Source organism: Vanessa tameamea, chromosome Z, assembly GCF_037043105.1.
Source record: "Vanessa tameamea isolate UH-Manoa-2023 chromosome Z, ilVanTame1 primary haplotype, whole genome shotgun sequence".
In the NCBI taxonomy this organism is placed as follows: Eukaryota; Metazoa; Arthropoda; class Insecta; order Lepidoptera; family Nymphalidae; genus Vanessa; species Vanessa tameamea.
The window spans coordinates 9,873,274-9,900,082 of NC_087341.1; the positions used below are offsets into that span (position 1 = coordinate 9,873,274).

Sequence of the window (26,809 nt, forward strand, 5' to 3'; positions counted from 1 at the left end):
TTTATAAACCTGGATATCAAAAATTTATAGTTTTGAATTATATTTTTTATAATAATAAAAATAATTAAAATTATTCCAATCTCTTATTCCGTTATGATTATCATATTTTTAATGAAATATAAATTTATTACACAGCCTGACGATACGTCGGGGGAATAAAATGTCGAACTTATTAATTTAATGGTAAAAAGGGATAAAAAAATTTATACAAAAAGTTATTCTTTCGTAACCCACCCCTATTTTTGACCACGCTGGAAAGACGCGTTATGTGTTTCCCCCACATCGAAGGATCTGGGGCCTTGTTGTTGGATGTGAGACTTTCTGATACCAAGGATGCCTAGCACGCCCTAGTACACCAGACTACCCACTGAATAACCATCGATACCCTTTCCATCCAGCACCTCTCACTTCCTTTGCGTGTAACTGCGTATAGGTGTAATATATTCTATTTTATTAATACATTCTAAAGGAGGCAATCTTTTCGTTTATGTAGTGTTTACAGAAATAACTTACAACTTATTATTATAGGTGACACAGCGTTCAATTTAAAGTGAAATGTAGACATTTTTGAAAAAATGCATTTTCAACAAATCATTTTTCAAATATCATTAATGTTTTTTCAAGATTTGTCCTACTTTTTTGTTTGATGCTATTGCCATGCCAAAGCCAAAATATATCCAAATGGTAAACAACAGTTAGAGAGAACAATCTAAGTAGTCGTAACAACCATCAGGCATGAGCAATTTGACACATTGGTGGAAAATTTAATTTTTGTATCGTATTAAAACTAAACAGCGTTAAAAACGTTGTAGTATTAAAAAATATAACTAATTTATTATGAAATCCAAAAATCGACTTAAACGTCGATAATATTTAATTTTATTTGCAAAACAGTTATATTTTATTCAATAACAGTTAAAAGTTTGTCACACATAAAGTATTTTTTAAATTTATTGTAGCGAAAATAAACAAGAAAATATTCACGTATAGTAAATTGAATTGTTACACGTTTGTTTCATTATTTTTAAAGTTATGTTTGTATACGTTCAACGCAGTGTTTTCTGCATTCATAAATACAATGCTTTTTAAACGTTTATGTAGTTTTTTCAATTACGTCAAATACATATTAAATGCATCGTTAAAGGTAGTATTATTTTCGTTACACGGTATCGATTCAAATTTTCTATTATGAGCGGCATCCTTACTTAAGGTTAAGGGTTTTTTATACTAGTCGCCTATAGACGTCATAACAAGTACTCAGCTATTGTGTCTATTGTCCTTACTATCTTTGAGTGTGTCAAGTGTTGACATACTTATTGAAATAGCTCAGCTAAGATAGTAATTAATCTAGGAATAATTTGGTGGTCAAGTATTTAAACGCCACGAATCCAGCACGTCCTGCAAAAATGCTCAATGTATGTGTGAATTTACTAATAAAATAATGAATGATTTGTATTGTATATTAATTAACAATACAACATAAATTTTAATCAGTATTTTCAGATCGTCAATTTTTCACTGTAGCTTTACTTTTGTATATATTATTATATGTTATATCTCAACTTCAAATTCAAAGGTTGGTATTTTCAAAAATCATAGACTATACTTATATTGCTAATAATGGTGATTATAAAATACACCAATGTTTCTAATTTCAGTATTTAAGCAGTCAGTAAGTAGGTACAAACTATTTTATAAGAAAACACTACTGACCCAACAAAAGATATGCGGTTCAAATTGCAATAAATTTGCTTGCGATCTTTTTATAAATTCATGAATACTGTTGAAAATGTGTCAACATAAAAATAGATGAAGACAATCGACAATACACCGCTGAAATGCTGAAAATGTGTGATGTGCTTTGAATGTGGTCGACTGGGAACCGGATAGTTTTACGTCAAATATAAAAAGTGAGTTACGCGAGTATTTTTTTTTTCTGGTGATAAGTCGCAAACGAGCATGAGGCTCACCTGATGGAAAGTGACTACCACCGCCCATGGACATCTGCAACACCGGGGGGATCGCAGATGCATTGCCAGCCTTTAAGGAAGAAGTACGCTCTTTTCTGAAGGTTCCCAAGACGTATCGGGTCGGAAAAACCGCCAAGCGGCGAAAGCTGGTTCCACAGAGTGGTTGAGCGAGGTTGTAGATTATCTGTTATATAGCTGTTGCGGGTGAAACTTAGAATTTTGACGAGATGTCCGAAGGTGAAATTCAGCAGCCGGAATTAATCTAAATAATTCCTAAGATGCAGAGTGATCCAACATCTCTACGCAAAGCCAAAGGATCTAGTAGATCGGAAAGGGCTTGATCGTCGATAATTCGAGCTGCTCTACGTTGGATACGGTCAAATGGGAGGAGCTGGTACTGGGGAGCACCCGCCCAAAATAAGACACAAAACGTTCTATTACATTTGAGATCACAATTAATCTTACGATATTTTATTTATATTTAAATGACGATTGCGCGATATAACTAACCGATCAAAACAAAAAATGGTTTATTTCAATTGTTTGACAATACCATTTTGTTTGCGAACAAGCTACAATAAATCAATTGTATTGACGCATGAATTTTGACTCAGTGATTACCCTAGTGATTTGTTTACTATCATTGCGAATACAAACTGCGCCAGAAAGAGTATGCATTTAAAGCTGAATGACATATCTGGCGGAATTAATAAATGTGTGCTATTAAAACGTCTTTCCTTTAAATAATTACTTCTATGTTGTTGTTCGTTAGAAAGACTACTTAGTTAATATTTCGCATCATTATCATTACATTGTATAAAACAAAGTCGCTTCCCGCTGTCTGTCCCTGTGTATGCTTTGATCTTTAAAATTACACAACGGATTTTGATGCGGTTTTTTTAATAGATAGATTGATTCAAGAGGATGTTTTATATGTTTAATACAATAACAATACAGTAGAGAAACACTGATTTTATTTTAGAGGATTCTAAAGTTTCGTCGTAAATAAACACATTTTGTGCTTACATTGCAAACGCTGCCTGAATCCTACGAGATAGATCAAAATAATTTAGTACAGTATTGTACACCTTAAAAAGGTCTTCAAAAAAGTCCATGATAATCCAGGATAAACCACAATAACCATTTTATATCCTTCACTTTTTACGAGAAATAATGGCTTATTTTCGAAGCGATTTTCAGTAACTAGTGATTAATATTCCGAATTCCCGTTTGAGGTTGCGAGGCGACAACCTAGTTCTGTCGCTACGTTTTAAAAATCCGTTGGACGGGATCAACTGATTCACACATCATCAATTCGTCAACAATTCAACTTTGAATCTAGATTATTGTTTACATCAGTGTTTTATAGAAAAAATTATTTCACAAAAGTTGTTTCATATAAATAGTAATTATATTTTTGAAAAAAAAAAAAACATTATTCTGTTGGATGTCTAAATTGTTAATATATTCTTCGAAACCTCGTTATAAGTTTTGGTAAGTCTAATTAAAGGCGCATTTTTGTCTAAATTTGTTTTTTGTATTGATTGTTCGGAATAAAATTAATTTATATCTTAGAATTCTATATTCTTAATCGTCGTTAGGATGTAGGAACAGTCAATTTTATAATGAAACAATTTGTGCAAAAGATTGCGCCCACTAATTTTCTTTGCATGCCAAAGGATAGTAAACGATAATGACACACATTATGCGTAACCTTCTATGAGAAGCTTAAAACTTTTCTGCGCTCTCTTTCGCTTCTTTCTTCCATAGTATTCACATGTGTTTTGCGTTGAGAATTCCAGACACATAGAGGTTAAGACATTTAGCTTCTAACAAAGGAATTAAAAATAATTATTATATTTAACGGTGCTATATGTAATTCATTCGATTTTCTCGACGCAAATCCAAAGTGAGAAAGTTCAGTAATTTATTCAGGAACGGTTCGATGTTTAGAAAAGATTTCTCTGGACTCGTCCTTTTATAAATCCACGTGCATATGATCTTGATTTGATTTCCTTGACCACTTGGAACCAAAAAAGGGGAACTTCAAACATGCATTAAGTCTATCACAAATTCTATCGCGAAAGTACGAGTGCAATTTAATTCTGCAAGCGAATTCAATGTGAATGCAAATTCAATGTGATCCAATGTTAAGTCTTTCAGATTTTCTTATTTAATATAATCATTACTTGTACTGAAAATGAAGCCAAACAGTCCTGCCGCTCACCGACGAAAATCAATTTGGTTTTATTCATACAGATTAGCAAAACCTGGTACATGTCCGGACTGTGTATGTTTAGAAAAAGAAGTTCTAAAGTACCTTCTACCGGCGAGTTGCAAGAAAGCGTATAGCATAAAATGCGTCTTCTAAAAATGCAAAGTGATCAGTGATGAATTTAAACAGTTATTATATAAAATTTTATATATAGAAAATTTCATACCCTAACCGTTAAAATATCGTTTCAAAATGTTACATATATTCAATATAAATCTTGTAAGGGTAACTCATGACTCATCTTTTCTATTCAATAATATGCAAATAAGTTTTTCATCAGCATCACGAACGCTTCTAATACTTATATGTCAGATGCATTCACTTAGTCTAACGATATATTCATCTATGAGTATATTATATTATTATATTTTATCCTGTTATATATCCTATACTCGTTTATTTGAAAGAGTAATAAAATTATTTCAACTTGAACGGCATGTACACTCACATACATACATGGAATATTTTCATTAAAATATGCCACCGAAATATAATCAGATTTTTAAAATAAAAATATATGTCAACTATTTTCTATTTATAATACAAAGTATAATATAATTATATTCATAAACTAGCAGGTACCCGCGACTCCGTTCGCGTGACTTTAAGCCTCAAAGGTAAGGGTATTATACGGTTGACATATCTGTGTATCTTTGCGTCTGTCGTGGCATTGTAGTTCTCAAATGGATGGACAGACTATGATATATTTTTGATGAGATAACTTATTTGAGTGCTTTGCCATCGATAATCATCAAACCACAAACAACTGAACGTTTTAAATTTATAATGTAATCTTTAATATTTAAAAGTTATGAGGTATTTGTCTAATTGCGTAATGTATATTACACGATATTACACGTAGTGCCATCGGCGATTAAAGTTCAGATTTTTTTGCAGTTGCGAACACGCGACAGAGCCACGTGTGCACCAGAAAACTGGACTCGCTTAAAAGTAAACGATTTTTTTTTAATGAGAAGAATCCGCGGTATAATTATAAAATCATCTTCGCCGTACCATTTAATTATATCTATTTATTTATTTTCAAACACAAAGGGATGATGTAGCACCATTGGAACTTTTTAAAAAGGTTTTTAACCTGTTCAGCCCTTAATGAAACAAATGCTATGTTACCCCAAGGTTACTACAGTAAATCAGTAAAAACCGCATCAAAATCGGTTTAGTCGATTTCGAGATTAGCGGGAACAAACGAACAGATATGTAGACAAACAAACAAACAGGCAAAAATTCTAAAAATCATATATTTGTGATCAATTGTGTACTATTTTTTCTCAAATACTTTCCATGTACAAATTTCGATTAAATACGATTTTTTTATATGTAAAAATAAGATATATCTAATATATAGATATATAAGATATAGACTGTATATAGCGTTCCTATAGAGGATGCATTTCACATTTACAAGCATAATTACATTCATAATAATATTATTGCTTAAAATATTATATGTAATATTAATTTTCGATGATTTGGAAAATAATTTTCCATTTTATCCGTTACGATACTCTTAGAGACATCTTCCGGTCCTCATCGAAATTAAACTTTTGTCCCGCAAAACTGTATTCCGCTCGCATATTATCTCTTATGATTTTATACAGATGGCGCTTAATTTATGATTTTAAATAATTTTATCTATATATTTATATCTTGAAATATTAATATGGAACTTATATATATCACCATAAAAAAGGATATACAGTTAGATTATAATCATACCACACAAAAAAAGCCAAAACCGATGTACCTAAAAGGATACATTTTTGCGCAGGATTAGGACAGAAAATTAATCTCCTTAAGGGATTAAATAATGGGTGAAAGTTTTTATGGGAATCCGTAATTTCTGATATTAGTTAGACATTCAGAAATCGGTATATATACTTATACTTATATATATTTTCGCTACTTGTAAGATATTATGAAATAAATATAAACTGCTGTCTGAGATTTAAAGATGAAAGCTTGCGCTAGTTAACTTTTATCGCCTTCGACCCGCATTAGGCTAGCGTGTTGGACTATAGTCTAATTTTGAAGAGCGACAGCTTAAACAAGATTGATATTATTATTATTATTTAGGTATTTTGTGTCCTTGAAGTTATATTTTATCATTATTTTGCCAGAAATATGAATTAAAACAAATAATTTTGCCAGAAACCCTCATCCCCTAGTTTACTCGAAGAGGACATTAAAAAGAGGTTCAAGCGTAATCAAAAACTTTTTGTTATGGTAAATTGGCAAACAAACAAAATGATCACCTGATGGAAAGTGACTACCACCGACCAAAGACATCCAAAAGACCAAAGACGACCAACACTGGAGCGTTGAGAGTGCGTTGCTGGATTTAAATAAATGTGTAGGCTCTTTTATTGAAGGTTCCAAAATCGTATCGGTTCAGACAAAACCTCCGATGAATGCTGGTTTCACAGGTTGGTCGTGCGAGGCAGAAAATACCTAAAAATGATCGCGCTGTTGTGGATTTTCGGACATCTAGGCGGTGTGATTAATCCAAACAATTCCTCTGAACACTTCCCATGAAAAATGTGGTAGAAGATGTAGATTGATCCAACGTCTTTCCGCAAAGCCAAAGGTTCAAGTAGACATGCATTGAATTCAGTCAAATGGAAGAAGCTGGTACTGAGGAGTTCCCGCCCCGAGGTGAGAGCAGTACTCCACGTGAGCCCGAATTTCGCCCGCGTGTTGCGAGTGGCGATGGCCCGGTGTCAAGTACCGTATTGCCGTGCACACACAAAGCGTTTTAGCTTCACCTTCACCTTCTTAATGACCGAAACGCGACACATCTACGCAGTGTTAAGATACAGACTGTATTTTTAGCGGTTAAAGCTTGTGTCTTAATAGCCTATCGTTAGCCGTGAAAGCATAATGGGTGAAGAATTTTACATATATATATAACACTAGTAAGGTAAAGATTATTATTACATAGGTACTTTTAAAAAAATGTAAATTTTTCTATAGGGACGGCAAATCAGACACGATCGTAAACAGTTAAGGCTTAGGAGTATCCAATGTCTTTACGTGCTTCCCGAGGCACAGGAGTGTACGCACTTCCAACTTCCATAATCCTCGTGGAGATATTTTTGATAGAAAAATAAAACAACTCATACACGATCCATTTATTAACATACATATTGAAACGCAACACAGAGTTCTACTTGATTAAAATGATAGATAAATTAATTATAACAATAATATTCAGTAAGTATAATTTAAATTAAACGGAATCACATAATAAAGTAAAGAAATTATCTTTTAAAGAATATGTTAATTCAAACTCAATATAAATAAAACCTAAGGAACTTCAAAATAATTACGTAGTGAGTACAAATAAATAATAAATAATAATTACGTAGTGAGTACTAATAAATAATAAATAATAATTACGTAGTGAGCACTAATAAATAATAAATAATAATTACGTAGTGAGTACTAATAATTTATGTATGAAAGTGATAAAAGGCGTACTGTGCCTTATATAATACTACATTTAAGCATTTTAATTATATTAAGGTAATCATATATTACAATACAATAATATGATTATATCGATTAGAGATAAAATATATTAGTTGCACGAGTAAGTAAACTGTCTATTCCTTATTATGAAGTAAAAAAATCATGGTTGCTCTGAGCGATTTTTGAATTTTTTTAAGAAAAAAGCTCATGACCGCACTGGCTATGAGTATGACGTGTTGCGCTTGGCCAGCAATAGAAGCCTATAATATAATTGTTATGAATTATGTAAAAAGAGATCTTATGTTCATAATTATAAATAACTATTTGAAAATAATTGTTATTTCATTCCTAGAACTGACTATATTATTTCTATCTTTCTTTTCGACATCCTTGATCGTCATTTCTTGTATGAATGAGTTTCAACTCGTAGATGTAATCAATATTTAAGTAATTCTTTGAACCGTTTTTGTTCTACAATTAAATGATGTTTCATAGAAGGGTTCAAAATAACCGACATCAACCAGATAAGTCCAACTGAGCCGTTTTATCCAAAATTAATCTGTCAGTTCAAGATATAGAATGTATTTCTAGCTCTCGATATACTCTTTAACCTTACTATGTGCCTCCGATTTCATAAGCTAGTAATAGTCTAGCACGGCATCTCCGAAGTTCTTTAGCCTTCTACATAGAAATATCGAAAGTAACCGTCATACGATAACTAAAACATTTACTTTGTAATATGATTTGAAACATGTTGTGTGTTTCGTGCAATATTAAAAACTATATACGTACTATAGGATATCTAAATCGCTAAATGCAAGTTATGTAATATTCTCTTAATGCACTAAAACTTTGAAGTTAAATAAACACAATTATTAAATAAACATGTCCGACTATACAAGCTACCATATGCAAATGCATTTCTCTCTAGACCTGTTTTGGTTTCCTATAAACGAACTACGAGTACATCCCTACGAAGTATATAAATAATATGCATTACAATAAAAAGAAAATTAAAAAAAAAAAATAGTTTAAACTAGATTTAAAAAATATATGATATAAATTAATTTAATAAAGTGATAATTATATTAAATTTAATTCTAAGAATGCTCAATTTGTGTTGACACTTTGATTTACGCATATTATGAACACATTCGTTTGTCCTTGAATATTATCTAATGCTAAAAACGATTTCTACTGCAAATATGTATATCGCCTGTTGACATATTTATTGATAACTAACGCGACAGGAACGACCCGATGCATTCGCTTGGCCGATCTTCAGACAGAAGTATTTCAGAAGTAGCGCGTCCTTAGATTAGTCGTTAGATTGCTAATGCAAGCATGGGTTTGATTCCTGTGGCGTTTGTATATTTCTAATCTTAATCTAAGTAACGTATTTGCGATCTTGTAACTTCATTACTGGTTGTCCAAGTCATTGCCACTTACATAATATAAATCAATGACAGTGAGATTGCATAAATAACGAGAGAAATATTAACTTACATAAACTTTAGTATTAATTGATTTTTTGGTGTATTTTTCATTGATTTTCCATTTAACATAACAATATTACAAATAGCAACAGTTATAAATTTTTTTTAACGTCAACAGTAAACTGAAGTATGTAACATTGTAAATTCTTTTGTTCAAAATTAAAAACATGTTATATAAAAATAGTTTTTAAATATATCTCTCTATTGTCTATATAATCAAATTCAATCAAAAAATCAAATGATCAAATTCAACAGCTAAGTGATTAATTAAAAAAAAAAAGTTAGTGCAAAGTATAATAAAATCACTTAAATTAACACACACGCTTAAATAATACAGATTATTTAAGTTGCTAAGGTTTTTTTTAAAGACGTTGTGAAAATGTTGTTTTCTTAGGAGAATTTTAGAATTCAATAAACATACAAACTTACAATAATAGACATTCAACAGGAATTAAGTTTTTTTTTTATTTAAATTATAAAATAATTAAACTATCAAGAATCATTAAATCTAATTTACTACGTATTTACACACTACTTGAATCAGGCAAATGCTATTTAGGTTTTCTTGAATACCTTAAAAATTTAACGATGTAAAATAATAATAATAAATTAAAAGACTTATAGAAAATTACAAACTAACAGCTTATCTTTCAAACAGCTGCAATTATAAAGTAGCGTTTATATATACTCCAGTCGCCTAAATACTCTAGTAGGTTTTCACCTTTATCACTAAAAAAATAAATGCCGTACTACGCTTACTCCAACCAAATATAATGTATGCTAATCATAATAAAAAGCTAAAAACTAAAATTTTCAAGATATCTCTAGAAGAAACCTCATATTTCACGTCTCAATCAGCTGCATCGTATCTGTTTCGTTTTACGGAACTTGAACAAAATATTCAAAACAAATTTATAGAATATATTCTAATCTAATACAGGAAATATCTTAGAATTCTATAAGAGTTAAAAGTTAAAAATATATCAAATATAAGTGAGAAAATTGACGTTAATCAAGTACAAATAATAAAAAAATAATCTGAAATGAGAAATAAATCTCTAGCTCATCGGATAGACAGCTTCAAATCGATTGCATTTTTTTATATAAAAAGAACTCATAAGAAACTAATAAAATATACCGACTGAGAATTGAACATATCAGACTCCTTCTATTTTATATGTACAAAGACATCTTCTCTCTTACAAAAAATCTACTCATATATTTCTGTTATTACTGTGTTTACTTGAATTTTTTATTATACTTACAATTAATTCTACATTATCCATCCCAGTGTTTACCAATATTAATAAAATTGCAATAATTTATATTAATATTTTATGCCGTATAGCTTAGCTATCTATCTAAATATCGTAAGTTAATATGAAAACATGACAAAGAAGTTATAAATCAAATGGAAGTTTAAATAGGTAATTAAATTATAACAAAAATAGGCAGATGAAATTCATGTCATGTCTGTCTATGAAAATTTGAAAATATATGGAATTGTATTTTGACATAGTCTGTTATTGGGCCTCGATGACTCCTAATGACATTCTTATTTGAAAAGTACTACAATACTCGGTTCGCGAGTTTACCTACTAAGTTGCGATGAAGAGCGAGTTGTACGCACTATCTTACCAGGAAAATCTATTTGTTTTTCTTTTTTTTTTAATATATAACTAACTATAAGTAAATTTATCTAGCGTCGCTGAATGCTTAAGTTCGGGTCGTGTCAATTGTTGTTATAATAATTACTAATAAAATCATTCATTATACGACACAATTCTATGCACGTGTCTGGTGTCTGTTGTCATTGGTGCAAGAGTATCTTCGTCCAGAAATTTTCTTAGTGTCAATGACCGTTTCAGTTTCTGCAATCATGAAAATGGATGTTAAGTGTTCATTTATCCAATATTCTATAACAAATCTGGTATAAATCTTGAGATTGAATTTTCGTTATGGGTGATGGTTTGAATACTTACATCAGAAAAGGCAACAGTTTCGTTTAAGTTACAGTCGTCACAAGGTAGCATTTCTCGCCAGGTGTAAATACTTGTCAGGTAAAATGCGAGTTCTGTAGGTATCTGTAAAGTATTATATTGTAATAAAAAGTATGCAGTGTTAGAATAATATGAATGCATGATAATATTGACAAATTCATACTTGTTCGTGGAAGCTATCTTCTTCGGAAAATATTTCATCTACGTTGATATATGTGGCTGGAACTTCTGACGGAGTCGGATAAGAGGTTGTCGTGGAACCTGAAACGTAGTTTCTATTAGCTATTTATGGTATTCGGTTTGTATGAATAAAATTAATATTAAAATTATGAGATTATATCGTACCCTCTATTGATATATCAATCATTTCCATTTTTTTGTTAGCTTAATTCCGTCCGCTAAGATTTTCTGTAATCGTAAAAGATGAATTTATGTATCATTGTTATTATAATTCATTTTAATAGTCTATCCTAATTAACAATTGTTCAATTATTTAAAATCAATCATTCGCTCAATGTCGCGTACCGTCTAATTAATTGTGCTTTGGTGGTGCTGTGTAAAAATTATTCACGCAAATGCTAACAACAAATTTCGCATATATATATGTATGGACCTGTTTACTTTTGATAAAATTTGCGATATCATTCGAACTGAAAAGTACATTTTTATATAACTGGTAAAACTTAATTTTTGGTAAAGGTATCCAAATTAGTTGCTACTATATATTTATGTAAGAGTTCATAGCGCATGCGCGCGCCGCTTGCAATGGAAGTGCAGGTCGCTCATATCGAACCTTCCCGACTAAGCCCGCCGGGCGGAGGGGAAAGGGGCATGAGGTAAAGGGAGGGTCAGCCGTGCAATCAATTATTCATAATCAACTATGACCTTTTAGCTATAAATTAAGATTTCGTAATGATAGTTCCGTACATATTCGTAAATAAGTAGAAAGCATTATAACACGAGCAAGAATTCGCTTATAAAAAAATCAGCTCAGCTAAATTTTTATACAAAAAAATTAATTAAAAAAAAATAGCATTGAATATCCATAGAATAATAATAATAATAAGGAATACTCACAATATTGAAATGAAACAGCCGTGTTCACTGCACTCAGCTAATCGATAATATTATGGTGCTTAATTAAAGCTACGTTAAAATATGTTTAAATATGAATAATCACTAAATACAAGCAAAAAAAAATATTCCACTTATTTTAAAATGTAGTTCGTAATATGCGTCATCATAGTGTCAACACAAAAAGTGCATTGCCTAGATTTTCAGCTACAGCCGTGTTGAGCTGGCCTGACCGGACCGTTCTGCGCATGTGCAATCAATATCGCCCCCGTTTCCATGGTAAAACTTGGTATGGGTATAGGGTGATATTGGTAGACGCCTACCGGTATCGTGCGTCAACAGATTCTAGACCTACCAAGCGATAACATTTCTATCTAGTTTCGATGCAGCTACAGTTCGGTTGAGATTTATGAGGAATATGTTGTCGAACGTAACTGCATCGTAACAGTATCGCAACTGTTATTGTATAGTATTTCAGTGGGTAACAGAATCGTAACTACATCGTAACTAAACTGTTATCGTTGGAAAGTAGTAGAATAGGGCTACAGGTAATAAAACCAATCAAACCTGAACTATACACGTATTACCATAATCTGTAACAATATTATAAATGCAAAAGTTAGAAGAAGATAAGTCATGGGTGATGTTTGTTGTCAGGTTTTGGCGGCATATACGAAATATATCATAGCCTTCGCAAGTTCTAAGCCTGTTACAAATGAATTATAAACACAAATTAAGCACGCAAAAATTCAATCGTACTTGTCTGGATGTGAACTCGCAATATCTGGTTAAAATTCATGTTTTCTAGTGACTGGACCATCTCAGCTCTTAATGTACGTTAATACTAAATGAGCAATACTGAGTTGTCTTCCATTCTTCTTAGATGTTCTGAGTTATAATTAGTTATTATAAACACAAACTACAATTTGTGTTTATGAACATATAAGAACTAGCCAAGACAGACCTTAGGCAACAATATATTATCCTAAGTTATAAGAAGAAATTACATTTTATGTAGTTATAAATAAATTTTAGGAAGGACCATTGAACTTGGCACCCATTTAGATCTCACTTCTTTTGTCGTTGAAGTCAACAACCAAGGTATATATCATAATATTAGACTTGGCTCTCATTTTTACATTTATGTTTTTGATGGGATTATATACTTTGGCGGACGAGCAAATGGGCCACCTGATGGTAAGCGGTCACCATCGCCCAGAGACAATGGCGCTGTAAGAAATATTAACCATTCCTTACAATACCAATTTGTCACCAACCTTGGGAACTAAGATGTTATGTCTCTTGTGCCTGTAGTTACACTAACTCACTCACTCTTCAAACCTGAACACAACAATACTGAGTACCGCTGTTTGGCGGTAGAATATCTGCCCAGACGGACTAAAAAAGTTAGTTTATAGGATTATAATTTTTGTGTGCTTATATAAAGTGACTATTAGTGGTTAAAGTCCAGCAAGCACCTCTAAGTTTTGTATATGCATATGAATAGCATAAACTAATAAAATTGCTCTACAGTATATTAAATAATCATTCAGTTGACCAGTTGTTACCACACGTGAAGTTGAGGTTATAGTTATACCATGCCTGCAATTTAGTCTATTCCTAAAGTTTTGTATAATTTTGTGGTGGGGTGCAATGTAGGTAGGTGAGGAATCAGTGTGACTGACAACAAAGGAGGCAGACTGGTCAAGCAACCCCTAGGGGTGAACCCCATGATATGCTTTATAAATTTGCATCATGATTGCTAACTGGGTGGCTGATTAATACCTAAGGGAAAGAATTATATTCTAAACAACTATTTAAAATAAAATCAGATATAAGTAGATATGGGACGTTAATATCTCAACATTTTTAAATGGCAATAACGCTCTGAAAATATAGACCACTCCTAAGTACTCCTGTCATTTAGATTTTATTAAATGCCTTTGATGGTCGTATTTATAAGAATATTGTTTTACGATGCAACAAATCGGACAAAGAGGTGAATAAATAAATAGAGCCATTTGTAGGGATAAAACAGAACATCAGAGCAGTTATCATAATGGGTATTAGATATTTGTAATTTTCAATAGTTAAATCTTTGTCATATCTTTACGGGTATACTTTCAGTCGATTCATACATATTAAAAGACTCAGACTCAATTGGTTGTGATGAAATAAGTCGAAAACTGATACTCCTTACCCTTAACAATATTTAACCTACTTTATGCCATATATTTAATTATTCCCTGTCTACTGATACCTTTCCTTCTCTATGGCGCAAAGCCCTGGTAATTCCTATTCCTAAAGTTTCCAATCCCTCTCTACCTTCTCATTTTAGATCTATATTTGTTCTTCCTTTTCTCTCGAAGGAGCTAGAACGTGTAGTTCATTATCAACTCAGCCAATTCCTCTCAACAAACAAAATCCTCTGCCCTTTTCAATCTGGGTTTAGGAAAGGCCGTCTCTCACTAAAGTATGTGACGTCTTGCGCAAATCGTCACTCCAACGTGCCTGAGGACGTCCTACACTAGGTCTCCACTCTAGAACACGTTTTGCCCAACGGTTATTGATTCCACGACAAATATGGCCGGCCCACCAAAAAAAGAAAACATTTCTTACATATGTTTGGTAATCCTTAAATATCTAGTTCTACTGCTATTGATTGGTTCCACTCTTACCAATTTAATCGACAGCAATACATAGCGATAAATAGTAGGTTTTCACCTTATTTGGACATTCCCTCTGGTGTCCCGCAAGGTGTTGTACTCTTATCTCTTCCTCGTATCATCTATATGCTGATGATCTTCAAATATATGCTACCGCTCCCTTAAGCGGTATCGACGAGGCTGTAGCAACTTTGAATAATGTTTTGGCAAAAATCTGTGAATGGAGTAAATCTTACGGTCTCCAAGTGAATCCAAGGAATCCGCAAGTAGCTGTTTTTGGCAGTCTTAAGCTTTCCAATCATGTTTGATGACCACATACTACCGGTACAAGACACTGTTAAAAATCTTGGACTACTTCTGGATGCTTCCTTCTCCTGGGTACCTCAGGTTACAGAAATGAGCCGTTAGATATATGCCATCATTGGTTTTTTAAGGCGATGGAAAAATGTACTACCCATCAAAGCCAATGCTTTCCTTTTTCCAATATTGATTTATGCTGATGCCTGCTATAATGATTTAACTGAAGACTTTATAAATAAATTAGAAGGGCTGTAAAATTTGGCCATTAGATTTATCTTTGGTCTGCTTAAGTTTAATCATGTTTCGCAGTAAAAGTTCGGTCTCAGTTAAAGTGGCTGCCAATCAAGCTTCGAATAAACTTGCATGCCTTATCTCTTCTCTATTCTGTACTATATGTTGAACACTTTAAATTACTTGGGCCTGACAGCATGCACAACCTGCGTTCTAGTGCGGACAACAAACTTGTAACAACCTGCAGCCGAACACAAACCTACACTGTGAAAACTCTCAAACTCTGTAATGCACTACCCAAATACCCATATGCATACCCTAAATAATATGTAGTTTATAATTATGTATATATATTTTGATATATATTATATTTTTTATGTTTGTATTATTGGGATGTAGTTATGTGTAGTTTATTATTATACTTTAGTATAAATATTCTTGTATTATAGTTTTTATCTCTTGTCTCTATCTATTTCTGCACTTACCTGTTTTCTTTCTAAGCTTCTATCACCAAAGGTTGTCAAAGGGTTGCGAGATCGCTATAAGCGATAAGACCGCCTTGGGGAACCAATTAGCTATTTTTTCCAGCTGAGATAGGTAGGATAAATTTCACTCGATGATTGATCGACATCGATCGTCAATGCTCCGCAGATGAGGTGGGATGAAGCCTCCTTCTAGGACACCGTCATCATCTAGAAGGAGACAGCGGAGCGGAAACAGGAAAGTGTTGATTCCCTTCGACGGTGGTAACGAAAACGTCGACACGGCCCTCCCACGGCCTCACCTCACCTTGAAGCTTGTCAACCAAAAAGTGAATGTATTTCATTGTGGTTGTTTTATGGTTTGAAGTATGAGGAAGTGTAAATAAGCACAAACATAATATTTGATCATTTATTGATCATTCAAAGTCGCAATATTGGGAAAAAGCATTGGCTGCCAATCCGACAAGAACGGAAAGAGTTTAGGCGCAGGATTGTTTTACGTGCTTTCCGAGGCATGGCAGTTGGAAGTGTACAAATTTCCATCTTCCAGACTCCAAGCTGCTACTGAGAATTTTAAAGATTTTTTCGACTAAAAACCGTAGTAACTTTTTGTCGGCCTGGGGCTTGAACCCAGGACCTCGGGATCTGCGGCCTTGTATCCACTAGAGCAACAAGGCAGTCTAAAGTCACAAAGAAATAATTATGATCTCAAACATATTACATTAAAATATGCTTGTTCAATGTACATCGCCATAGAGCCGATTCTAAATGTAAAATACCTAGATGTCCTGAAGGTGAACCGGAAGGGCGAGCTCAATACGCATGCCCAGGTTGTTTGCAATCAATACCTTTTGAAATCGGGTGGCAAAGGGTTTCAGAAGCCCGGATTGAGCGTGTGTAGGCGGGAAAATGGATGGAGGCTGAGGGAGTTGATATTATATTATAATGTACCGTTGACAAAACAAACAATATAGTTTGATTTAATTTTAAAATATTTTTAGATGTTTTTCATGTAAGTTATCGAACTTAATTTTTTTTTAGTTGTTGGTTGGTCGACGGGCAAATGAGCCAATGATGGTAAATGGTCACAACCACCCATAGACATTGACGCTGTAAGAAATGATAACCATTCCCTACATTACACCAATGCGCTACCAACGTTAGGAGCTAAGATGTAATGTACCTTGGTAGCTGTAGTTACACTGGCTCACTCACCCTTCAAGCCGGTACACAACAATACTAAGTATTGCTGTTTGGAATATCTGATGAGTGGGTGGTACCTACCCAGACGGGCTTGTACAAAGCCCTGCCACCATTAACTTTTATTAATATATCATAATATAATAATCGATTTATTTTTTATATATTGTACCTTCTTCGAGATGTTTTTAAAAAAGTAGGAATTGTCACTGTTGCGTCACAATATATTTATGTGAATATTATGTATATTCACAGTAGCATTGATCACTTTGATAAAATCAGTGATAATCATTGTATGTGCACAAGAAGTAAGGACAAGCTTAGAACGCCAAGTTTCCGACTCCGCATAGTCAATAAATCATTCTTGGGGCAAGATCCGAAATTATCCGCTTCTATAATAAAATTCCGCAGACATTTTTAACTTTGCCGTTTCATAGATTCAAATCAATTGTAAAAATACATTGGTAAAGAAGGCATATTATTCGATACAAGATTATATTGATGATAAAAAAGCGTGGAGTTCATGCTTGTTAACTTCCAGGCAGGAGACATAATATACATATGTATATAATTGTATTTAACTAACATGACTGTATTTTTAGATATTGAAAAAGAGTAACTACTGAGTTTCTTGCCGGTTCTTCTCGGTAGAATCTACAATCCGAACCAGTGGTAGCTTTACTTTAAATAGTTTGTTAAATATCGATTAAAAAGTGCTTGTAAAAGCCTACTTGAATGAATTATATTTTGATTTGATTTAATAGCACGTTGACAAATATTTGTAGCAAGCTGTTCATATGTATAATCTGTATGTAAATTTACCATTTACTTAAGTAATTGGTAAATTCTATGTACGATAATTAAGTTAATACTCAATAACTGTTCTTTTTCAAATCTAGAAACCCTGTCTCCTCTTAGGAGGTGCTAGACCTACAACGCAGGTATTATAACACTACTCCTAAGCACGATAGGAAATAGTAGCCTTTTTGTACACTTACCGACCCTAGCAAGCCATGTAAGTAAGTAAGTTTGTACATGTGTAAGTGCTACCCATTAATTTTATACCGGTTTGAAGGACAATTAAGCTAGCGTAACAACAAAGACAAGGTACATTACTTAATTATTAAGATCAGTAACACTTTCAATGTAAAATAAAATGTTATTTTCTTTAATTATGTTATGTATTCCGGTTTTAATTCCGGTTTCTTACATTAACAGCCTGTTTTCTAAGCCAATTTCCCACTGCTAGGCTAAGGCCACCTCTCCCTTTGAGGAGAAGGAGCATATTCCACCACACTGCTCCAATGTGAGTTAGTGGATACACATGTGGCGAAATTTCGTTGAAATTTGACACATGTAGGTTTCCTCACGATGTTTTCTTTCACAGCCGAGGTCGGGATGAATTATTAACATAAATTAAACACATTAAAATTCAGTGGTGCTTGCCTGGGTTTGAACCCGCAATCATTGGTTAAGATGCACGCGTTCTAACTACTGGGCCATTTCGGCTCAATGGCTCCGGCTCATTTAATTCCGGTTTCTTAGTAGAACATAATCATCCCAACGTATCGTAATAATCCATATTGGTTATTAACAAATAGAATAACTGATTGTGGATGAATATAATTAATAATTTCCAATAGTTATATTTTTGTAGTAAATTAAATTTGTCTCATATAATATTTATAATATACTCTTTTAATATTTCAATTAAAAAAACATAGAAATACTCAGTAAAAAACACTTCGAAATGTTGTTGCTAATAGTTTTGTAATACTCGTATAAATGTCTATTATAGAGCTCTCAACGCCCCCCGTCCAGGGTTGAACCCCACCCTCATCCCATCTCCAGCTTGCGCAAGCGTACCTGACGCTTGTTAGTCCATCATTGTCGTCATATATTTTTGCATTCCATCTTGTGGCACCGGTAGAGTGACTACGTGTATCGTGCAAAGTTATAGAGAAGTGATTGCTTATTTAAATATTGAGAAACATACGCTGTGTAATTGGATTGACTCCGTATTGTAAGTTTTTTTTTTCTTTAATTAGGATTAAATTAATTGAAGGCATGCAATTATCTAAAAGCGAATTTCTAATATCTATGGTAAATTTTCTGCATTTTTTTCTCGCAGCAATATAGCGAATATATTTTTTTTATTTAAATTATTTTTAAATGATGCGTAATATTATGAATCATTGTTTGATAGACTGAGAGGTCCGAGTGCTAGCTTGTCTCATTTCAAAGGGGTAGTTGAGGTGGGGAGGGGCGTGTGATCGATCATGTTGCTTTGTTTGCGGGAGAGGATGGGAGGGTGAAGCTGCGCGCGCAAGCCTTATTATTGAATATTAATCAGTGGTTGACCAAACTTATTATGTATTTTAGATAAAGAACACAATAAGTGATCCGCAAATAATGATTGACGCGGAGGAATATAATGAAACTGCAGTGCAGCCGGTGGATCACCAATACGCCAAGGCGACTGTAGTAGATAATAATCCTACTATGGATTGCCAAAATGACGAAGAAGAACAGGGTGTGTATTATTTATAACATGTAAATAATAACATTTTGATAATTTATGAACAGTAATTATTGCATATTATCTTTTTAATAGAGCTCGTGGGGCCATTTACTGGAACTCCATACGATGAAGATTACGAAGACGATGAAGAAGAGGAGGAACCAGTGGAGTGTATGTAAATATAAGTTAAAAACAATATTGTTTTATTTGAGAAATATCTACAGTGATGTAATACTTTTACAGGGACTTCTCCGCCGCCCTCTCCAGTGCCACCGCTCGCGTTCGGGATACATGGAGATTTTGATGACGAGACTTATGAAGAAGGAAACGTCACCGATCTCGTTTATGGCCTAGACAACGTAGTAAGTATCCATAGCATTTCATTCTTTTTATTCCTTTTTAATCCCAAAAGTTTTTCTTACTTTTTTAACATAGAGTTTTTTTATGCAGGCCATCGATCAAACAGATGCACAAACAAACAATGAAGTGCATTATCTGGGCTTGTATAAATTTGTCTACTTTCTGTCAAAGGTATTTATGATGCGAATCAAATGCTCATTATTATTATATTAATTTGAACGTAACCTAATCAGTTTTGTCTATTTACAGGCGGAACAGGAATCATCTGACAATAATATGCAAGAGGCAGTAGCTACCGACCAAGATACACAGTAAAGTCGGGAGGAGGGAGAAAAAAATAATCAATCAAAAAATACACTGTTTATACTTTTAATTTAGAACATATAAGTAATCTAAAATGTTTAATCCCTAGACTTAATAAAATGTAATAATAAGTCTCATACGATAAGGTTCCATTTGTGATCCTTCTTAGTACTCTTTTCTACTTTGTCAGAAGAAATAATTTTGTCTTAGTTTATAATAATATTATTTATTAAAAAATTTAATCTACGTATAAAATAATCAATTTTATATTTAACATATCAAAGAAATGGGCTTATCGGGAAAGATAATTTTCATCAAAAATTATAATGTTAATTATATGATTTTAATTTTTTTTTTTTTTATAAAAAATATTTTAATTACTTAGTAATAGCGATTTATATAATCTTTTTAGAACTTAAGCATGTAGCACTAGACTAATATTATTGATAATATGTAAATCTAAGGGAGCGAACAAAAAGGAAATATGTGAGTGTAGTACTTTGATAAATCAAAAGATGTCTTTGTACATATAAAATAGGAGAAGTCGAATATTCTCTTTCATGAATCAGCATTATTTTATTTTACAATTGGAAATTTGTTTTTTATTACAACATAAATATTTTATTGAAAAGTTTTCAAACTATTGATTTAACAGTTGTTTAATTTTGATTATTTTACGAAGCCGTAATGATAAAACTGTGGCAGCTGATTCCATTAAGAAATATAAGGTTTCTTCTAGAGACATCTTCATTTTTAAGTTTTTAGCTTGAAATTATTACTTGCGAAATTTATATTATGTTCTCTTAAATGTAGACAATTTAATTTCCTAAACATAAGTATTGTATTAAGATGTTTATATATTATGTCACCGTGAAATTGTAAGTATCCTGGCAGACCGTCGTCCTTACAATTATACGGAAACATATACACATATGTTTAATTGAATGCTATCAAAAGATAATTTAATTTCATTTAATTTTAAAAACCAACAAATTATAAGACACAAAGAGGATGTATCTGAAAAATCTGATCGCATTTTTGCAATTTATTGTATTTTATTTCCTTATCAACTATACGCCAGATAGCATTCATTTTAATTTTGTTTTTTTTTTTGTTTATGTATCACTCTATCCTAGACATAATGAAAATCACAAACCAAAATACAGACTTTACAGCTGATTTTTAATTTAAAATGTATCCCGCTCATAGAAAAACTTAGTTGAAGTGGGATTAGTATTATTCATAATATTTTTAAATTGGCAAAAATTATATAATATTTTTGGTGCTTAAAATTGAACACTGTACTGTGGTCAGTAAAAAAAATTAAAATATTAGAAATTTTCTATAAGACTGGTCAATGGTTCTAACCTAATCTGGCTCAAAGCCTAAGCCTCGTAATTCAAAGAGGTGGTTATGAAAAACAACTTTTACTCAAATTTATTGTTGTAATATTTTGGGTAGATTTTCTTTTTTACTATTTTGATTTAAAGATTATTTAAGAATCAAATATAGTGAATGAAACCGAGTCAGATAAAAATATTTATAGACGTTTCAAAGGGTCAAATACGAAACCCAAAATTATTTTATGGTGGTTAAACTTGTGACTTAAGATTTTGGTTTAATGCAGGTTGCATTAAAATTCTCCTATTTCGAAATCAAATTTCGGTAAGGAACTGAGTTAGGTAAAGAGTTATACGGAAACGAATATTGAAGTTTTACTAACTGTGATCGTCGGGTTGGCACCTGTGACTTGAAATTTTAACGTGTGGGAACAAACGTATATAAAGATTGAAAAGGTAGAGTAATGAAAAAAAAAAGTTGCAAGTAAGGAAAGTTAATTTTTTAACTATTGTCGATAGATTGGTCTTGCACGTTTTGGGCGGATTGTAAGAGTTTGGAGTAAGATTTTTTATAAAAATAATTTATTTTAAAAATGTATCGTTGTAAGCGGAGTAATAATTCACGTTATTCACTTATTTTGCTCCATTACTTTAATAACATAACAGATATCACTTTAAGATTGTATAACTATAATATATATAATAAAATACTGAAATAATGTTTAGCACTTTTAAAAATGTGTACTGTAATAGATTTTTTTTTTTTTTTTTAATATATCGTATATAAGAATAATTTTGTACATTATCAAACAGATTTCGAATGAACTGGGGTTTACCTCGCCACATTTTATATAACTTACTGCTAAGGTAATTATCTGTTCCTTATTCAAAACGCAAAACAGAGTCATTATATCATTATTTTTTGCTTATTTATTTAATTTATTTTAGGGTATACTTCTAGTGTCATAAGGTTTATAATACTATAATGTGTATTGTATTGAGAATACTTTTACGTGTAGTAGACTATTGTCTTGAATTTACCACATAGTCTACTGCCACTACTTATATAAGGTGATCACGCATATATTGTGAAATTAGTATTAATCAATTGATCTCAGTGTCTATTACTAGCCAAGCTTATTTAATAATAAGCTTATTATTATTAATCATTATCTTATAATTCTACAATATGATATCCCATATACTGTAACCATTATTATAAAATAAAATAAAAACATTTCAATGTGTTTGTTTATATATCAAATGATTATCATAATCATTTGCTCGTCCCAGTTATTTAGGATCGACGGAATGCGCTAAAATATCTCTTGAATAATATTTAAATGTTGCGATGAAAACTAAATAATAATAAATAAATATATACCAGTTCAAATTACTATCACCCTGGTTAAAGTCAACGACGCAGGATTTGCTAATGAGTACTAGAATGTGCGCAAGCGCAGAAGCATTCTCAATACCATCACTATTAAAATCTGATCGGAAGACCAGTAGCGCACAGATCAGAGCTAAAGTCTTATTTAGGAATAAATCTCTTACAATATAAATCAATTCCTTAATAATCTAGCAAGTCTTTTGTTGGTTAAATTAAAATCTATCTACAAAATTGTCAAGAATCAACGATGACTAACTAACATTTAATGAGAGAAAAGCCAAAACTATAACACCCAACAGAGATGTACTTTAATATAGCAACCCTGTGTTCTAAATAAGAGCTGATAATAATGAGAATGATATTTAAAGTATATAAATACAGGTGAAGAAGCATCAGTACTGGCTTTAGGAATACCATTAGCCAATACCAACCTATCAAAAGACTGTTCATGCAACAACATATCTAGCCGCTGTTGTTTTTTTGTCCTATTCGCCTACCGCGAGATGAAATATAAATACTTTTTTATAGCTATAGGAGGTTCACCTTATGGTGTGTAGTCACCGTCGCTGATAACCTGCAGCGTAAGGGATGACCTAAATCGTCTGTTAGTATTGGATCGTAGTTAATTCAAATTGCTTAGCATTGGACGAAATTACGGAGAAGGAGCTTGTATTGTTGTGGTGTGCTAACCCAAAGATGATAACTACCACCCAGAAAAGATTATAAGAATACATGAATATGTGGATGATGATTTATGATAATAATTGGTGGTGAATGACTGCATTTGAACGTGTGTTCTTCGCTTAAGATCCATGTTTTCTATGGACCTAAGCAACACAGCTCTTATACCTTGTTCAAGTTGGCTTGATCTTTTTGACAGACGGGCTAGTGACGAGAAACAGAAAATATAACATATATAACAGTCGATGGAACGATGGAATGAGTAATTCAAATTAGAACTAAATTTTTTTTTTACTTATTTTTTTAAAAAGTGTTATACCAGCTAAAGAGACACCAACCACTAACCAAAAGGACCCCCGTTCGTAACAATAATTTAACAATGATCTTTAATAAGCATTTTTGTTATCGATATTTGTATCAGTTACTGCCTGCTATTCGCGTCCCTACCGTCCGACCAATGAAACATTGTACAAACGTCTATTATTTTCAGTGTTTCTATTTAAATTTTACTTTGAAGCAATAATATATAATAGAAAAAGTCTTAATATTTTCAGATAACGCTTGAATCTCTAGCAACTTTTGTATTATATGTATTTTTTAAAATATTTTTACAATTTTTAAAATCATTAATTTAAGAAAATAATATGTTCGTCATTGCAAAGTTATGTCGATCAGAAAAATTTACATCTGTCAAAAAGATCAAACTATCTTGGACAGGGTATAAAAACTAAATATTTGGCATGATACCAGAGTGAGGATAAATATTAACGCCATAAACAAGGCCCTATACCAAACTGAACTAAACTTAAATTTTGTTTTTCTGAAATTTGTACAAGTACATGGCCAAAAATACACACATATTATATTTATTATTTATATAAAGAGTTGAAGAGTTCTAGTTTTGATTCTAATCGTATTTTACATTTCATTTTTATATACATCCCCGTTTACATCTCACAGAACCTAAATTATTTTTTCACTGTAAACGGGACTCCTTGAAGATCATCATCAATCCCTGAGGGTCGATATAGGCCATTTTGGGTATCATTGATTTAATATACCAGTAATTATTATTAATTATAGAAAAATCTATGAGAGAAAAAAAAGAATTTAGACATTTTGTATTACCGCCAATAATCGAGATAATACAAAATATTTAGATACCTAAGGTAGCTTCATTATTATATCACCAGTTTAATTGTCAAATAAGATGTATTATATTTCAATACTCAATTTTGTATATATTATGTATTTTAAACATGCATTGCATTGTTTCTAGGCAACCTGGCTACCTTCCACCCATTCCAGACATCTCCCTACTCCTTCCGATTTTTGCCATGGAGACGGGACGGTATTGATCTCGATAGCACATGCGCAGATCTGAGCGAGCTACCTCAACCCGGTCGTAGCTGAAAATCTAGGCAATGCACTTTACGTGTTGACACTATGATGACGCATATTATGAAATTTTTTTTAAAATAAGAGCATTATCTTTTTTTTCTATAGTTAGTGCTTAGTATTAAAATTTTAAATATAGTCTAAAAAAAGAGAAAATATGTGCAGTGAACTCAAACACCTTTTGGATTTAAATATCGTGAGTATTTTTTGAATAATTTTATTATTTTTATTGCTATGTGATATATATTTTTTTTGGTATCAATTTTTATTTTTCCTTTGATATATTTTAATTCGTATTTAAATTATAATCATCGTTATATCTAAGCTGAGCTAAATATCGGCTGCGTATATAAAGCGAATTATTTCAAATTAATTAAGCAAAGACTTGCGAATTTTTTATCTGCCTTTTAATAGATGCAATACAATTTTATTGCAAAATGATAGAAATAAAAAAAATAAGCTGATAACTTATTGTATACTAATTATCAGTGGGGGTGGGGTCCTCCTTATTTCCCACACCCCACTCCCGCGGGGTATAATCGATAAACTACAATTTGAACGATATGTGCATCGCTTGTACTTGCACCTGCGATTCTGCAAAGCTGTTATTGTGAAAATTTGTTTATTGCGAATTAACTATTTATTTATAAATCGAACGCTATCAATTACAATACAGTCACTAATTGACAATGCCCGCAACTCCATACAACCTTTTGGAAGTCCAACAATTTTTTGTAGCTTTGTTAATGAGAACTAAAAATATACATTTTATGTATCTTCGGATCCTGAAATTAATGTTTTACTTGTAATTCTAACAATATAGACATATCTAGGTGCTGTCAATTTTTAAATATCTGAGATAATACAACGATATCCTAGGAGGGGTCAACTATAATAGTAATTAACTCAGTAGCTGTATGTTGAAAAAATATCCTTTAACACCCTGTTAATGTATGTAGAAGGAGCAATTTATGCAAAATCATTACGAAATCAGATCAAACAATAAAGAAAATCTATCGTATATTATATTTAAATACACAGAGATTAATTTTATTCATTTATAATAATAAAAACAGATTAATAGCGAATAACGTTTTACAGATACCAACGGTGTCCAGATCAAACCGTAACAACAGGCGAAAATTGCTGCATTGTGAATTTCACAACTTAAAATTAAAATTCGCTCATGTTCTGTAAGTACATATAGGTACATATATGTATTGTATACTATTTTGAGATGAAATTATTACAATATAATTAGTACATATTTGTCATTGCAGAAACTCGAATCGTCAAAAAACTTTGAAGATTTTTTGGAGAGAAAATATTCTGGAAAAGAAATAACCAGACATGGAAAAAAGCTTTGAGACGCACGGTAAAAAAATATTAAGATAAGAATACTATTTATAAGTATAATTTTTAATCTAGCTTAAGAATTTCATTTAAGAAACTATTTTTTATATAAAATAAAAAAAAAAAAACAAAAAAATGCTTAGATAGATAGATATACCACCTGTTCATCGACCCTTTTAATGTTTTACCAATTGTAATGTGGTCAGGTCTTACCGGTAACAGAGACAAGCCTTCACGCTCCACAACTGTCCCCCACTAGAGTAGCTACTCTGTCATT

At 32.0% G+C, this 26,809-nt stretch overlaps 1 protein-coding gene and 2 long non-coding RNA genes across 3 annotated transcripts in view; 1 reads left to right on the forward strand and 2 right to left on the reverse strand.

Moving 5' to 3' along the window:
- The window catches only part of LOC113404070 (uncharacterized), a 282,204-nt gene extending 270,886 nt beyond the window's left edge, over positions 1-11,318 (reverse strand). The window contains exons 1-2 of the long non-coding RNA XR_003369367.2: positions 11,213-11,318; positions 8,974-11,101 (exon numbers count right to left, since the gene is read on the reverse strand). This is a non-coding gene — a long non-coding RNA (uncharacterized LOC113404070). The remainder of the gene's footprint in view (positions 1-8,973; positions 11,102-11,212) is intronic.
- Positions 11,319-11,375: 57 nt separating this feature from the next.
- LOC135194667 (uncharacterized) lies at positions 11,376-12,535 on the reverse strand. Its single transcript, XR_010309891.1, has 3 exons — positions 12,308-12,535; positions 11,576-11,638; positions 11,376-11,491 (listed from the first exon to the last, which is right to left on the reverse strand). It is a non-coding gene; the product is annotated as an uncharacterized LOC135194667 (long non-coding RNA).
- Positions 12,536-19,081: 6,546 nt separating this feature from the next.
- LOC113404069 (uncharacterized) lies at positions 19,082-20,568 on the forward strand. The gene is made up of 6 exons (XM_026644816.2): positions 19,082-19,206; positions 19,566-19,716; positions 19,798-19,875; positions 19,948-20,066; positions 20,155-20,235; positions 20,314-20,568. Exons 2-6 carry the CDS (start codon positions 19,596-19,598, stop codon positions 20,377-20,379), a joined length of 465 nt encoding a protein of 154 aa, XP_026500601.1. The 5' UTR covers positions 19,082-19,206; positions 19,566-19,595; the 3' UTR covers positions 20,380-20,568.
- The last annotated feature ends 6,241 nt before the right edge of the window (positions 20,569-26,809 follow it).

Excerpts from the sequence above, each read along its gene's own strand:
- LOC113404069 (XM_026644816.2), top strand. The coding sequence starts at position 19,596 with ATGATTGACGCGGAGGAATATAATGAAACTGCAGTGCAGCCGGTGGAT. Across the intron at positions 19,717-19,797 it reads AAATGACGAAGAAGAACAGG|AGCTCGTGGGGCCATTTACT; the intron begins GTGTGTATTATT and ends TCTTTTTAATAG. Across the intron at positions 20,067-20,154 it reads TTTATGGCCTAGACAACGTA|GCCATCGATCAAACAGATGC; the intron begins GTAAGTATCCAT and ends TTTTTTATGCAG.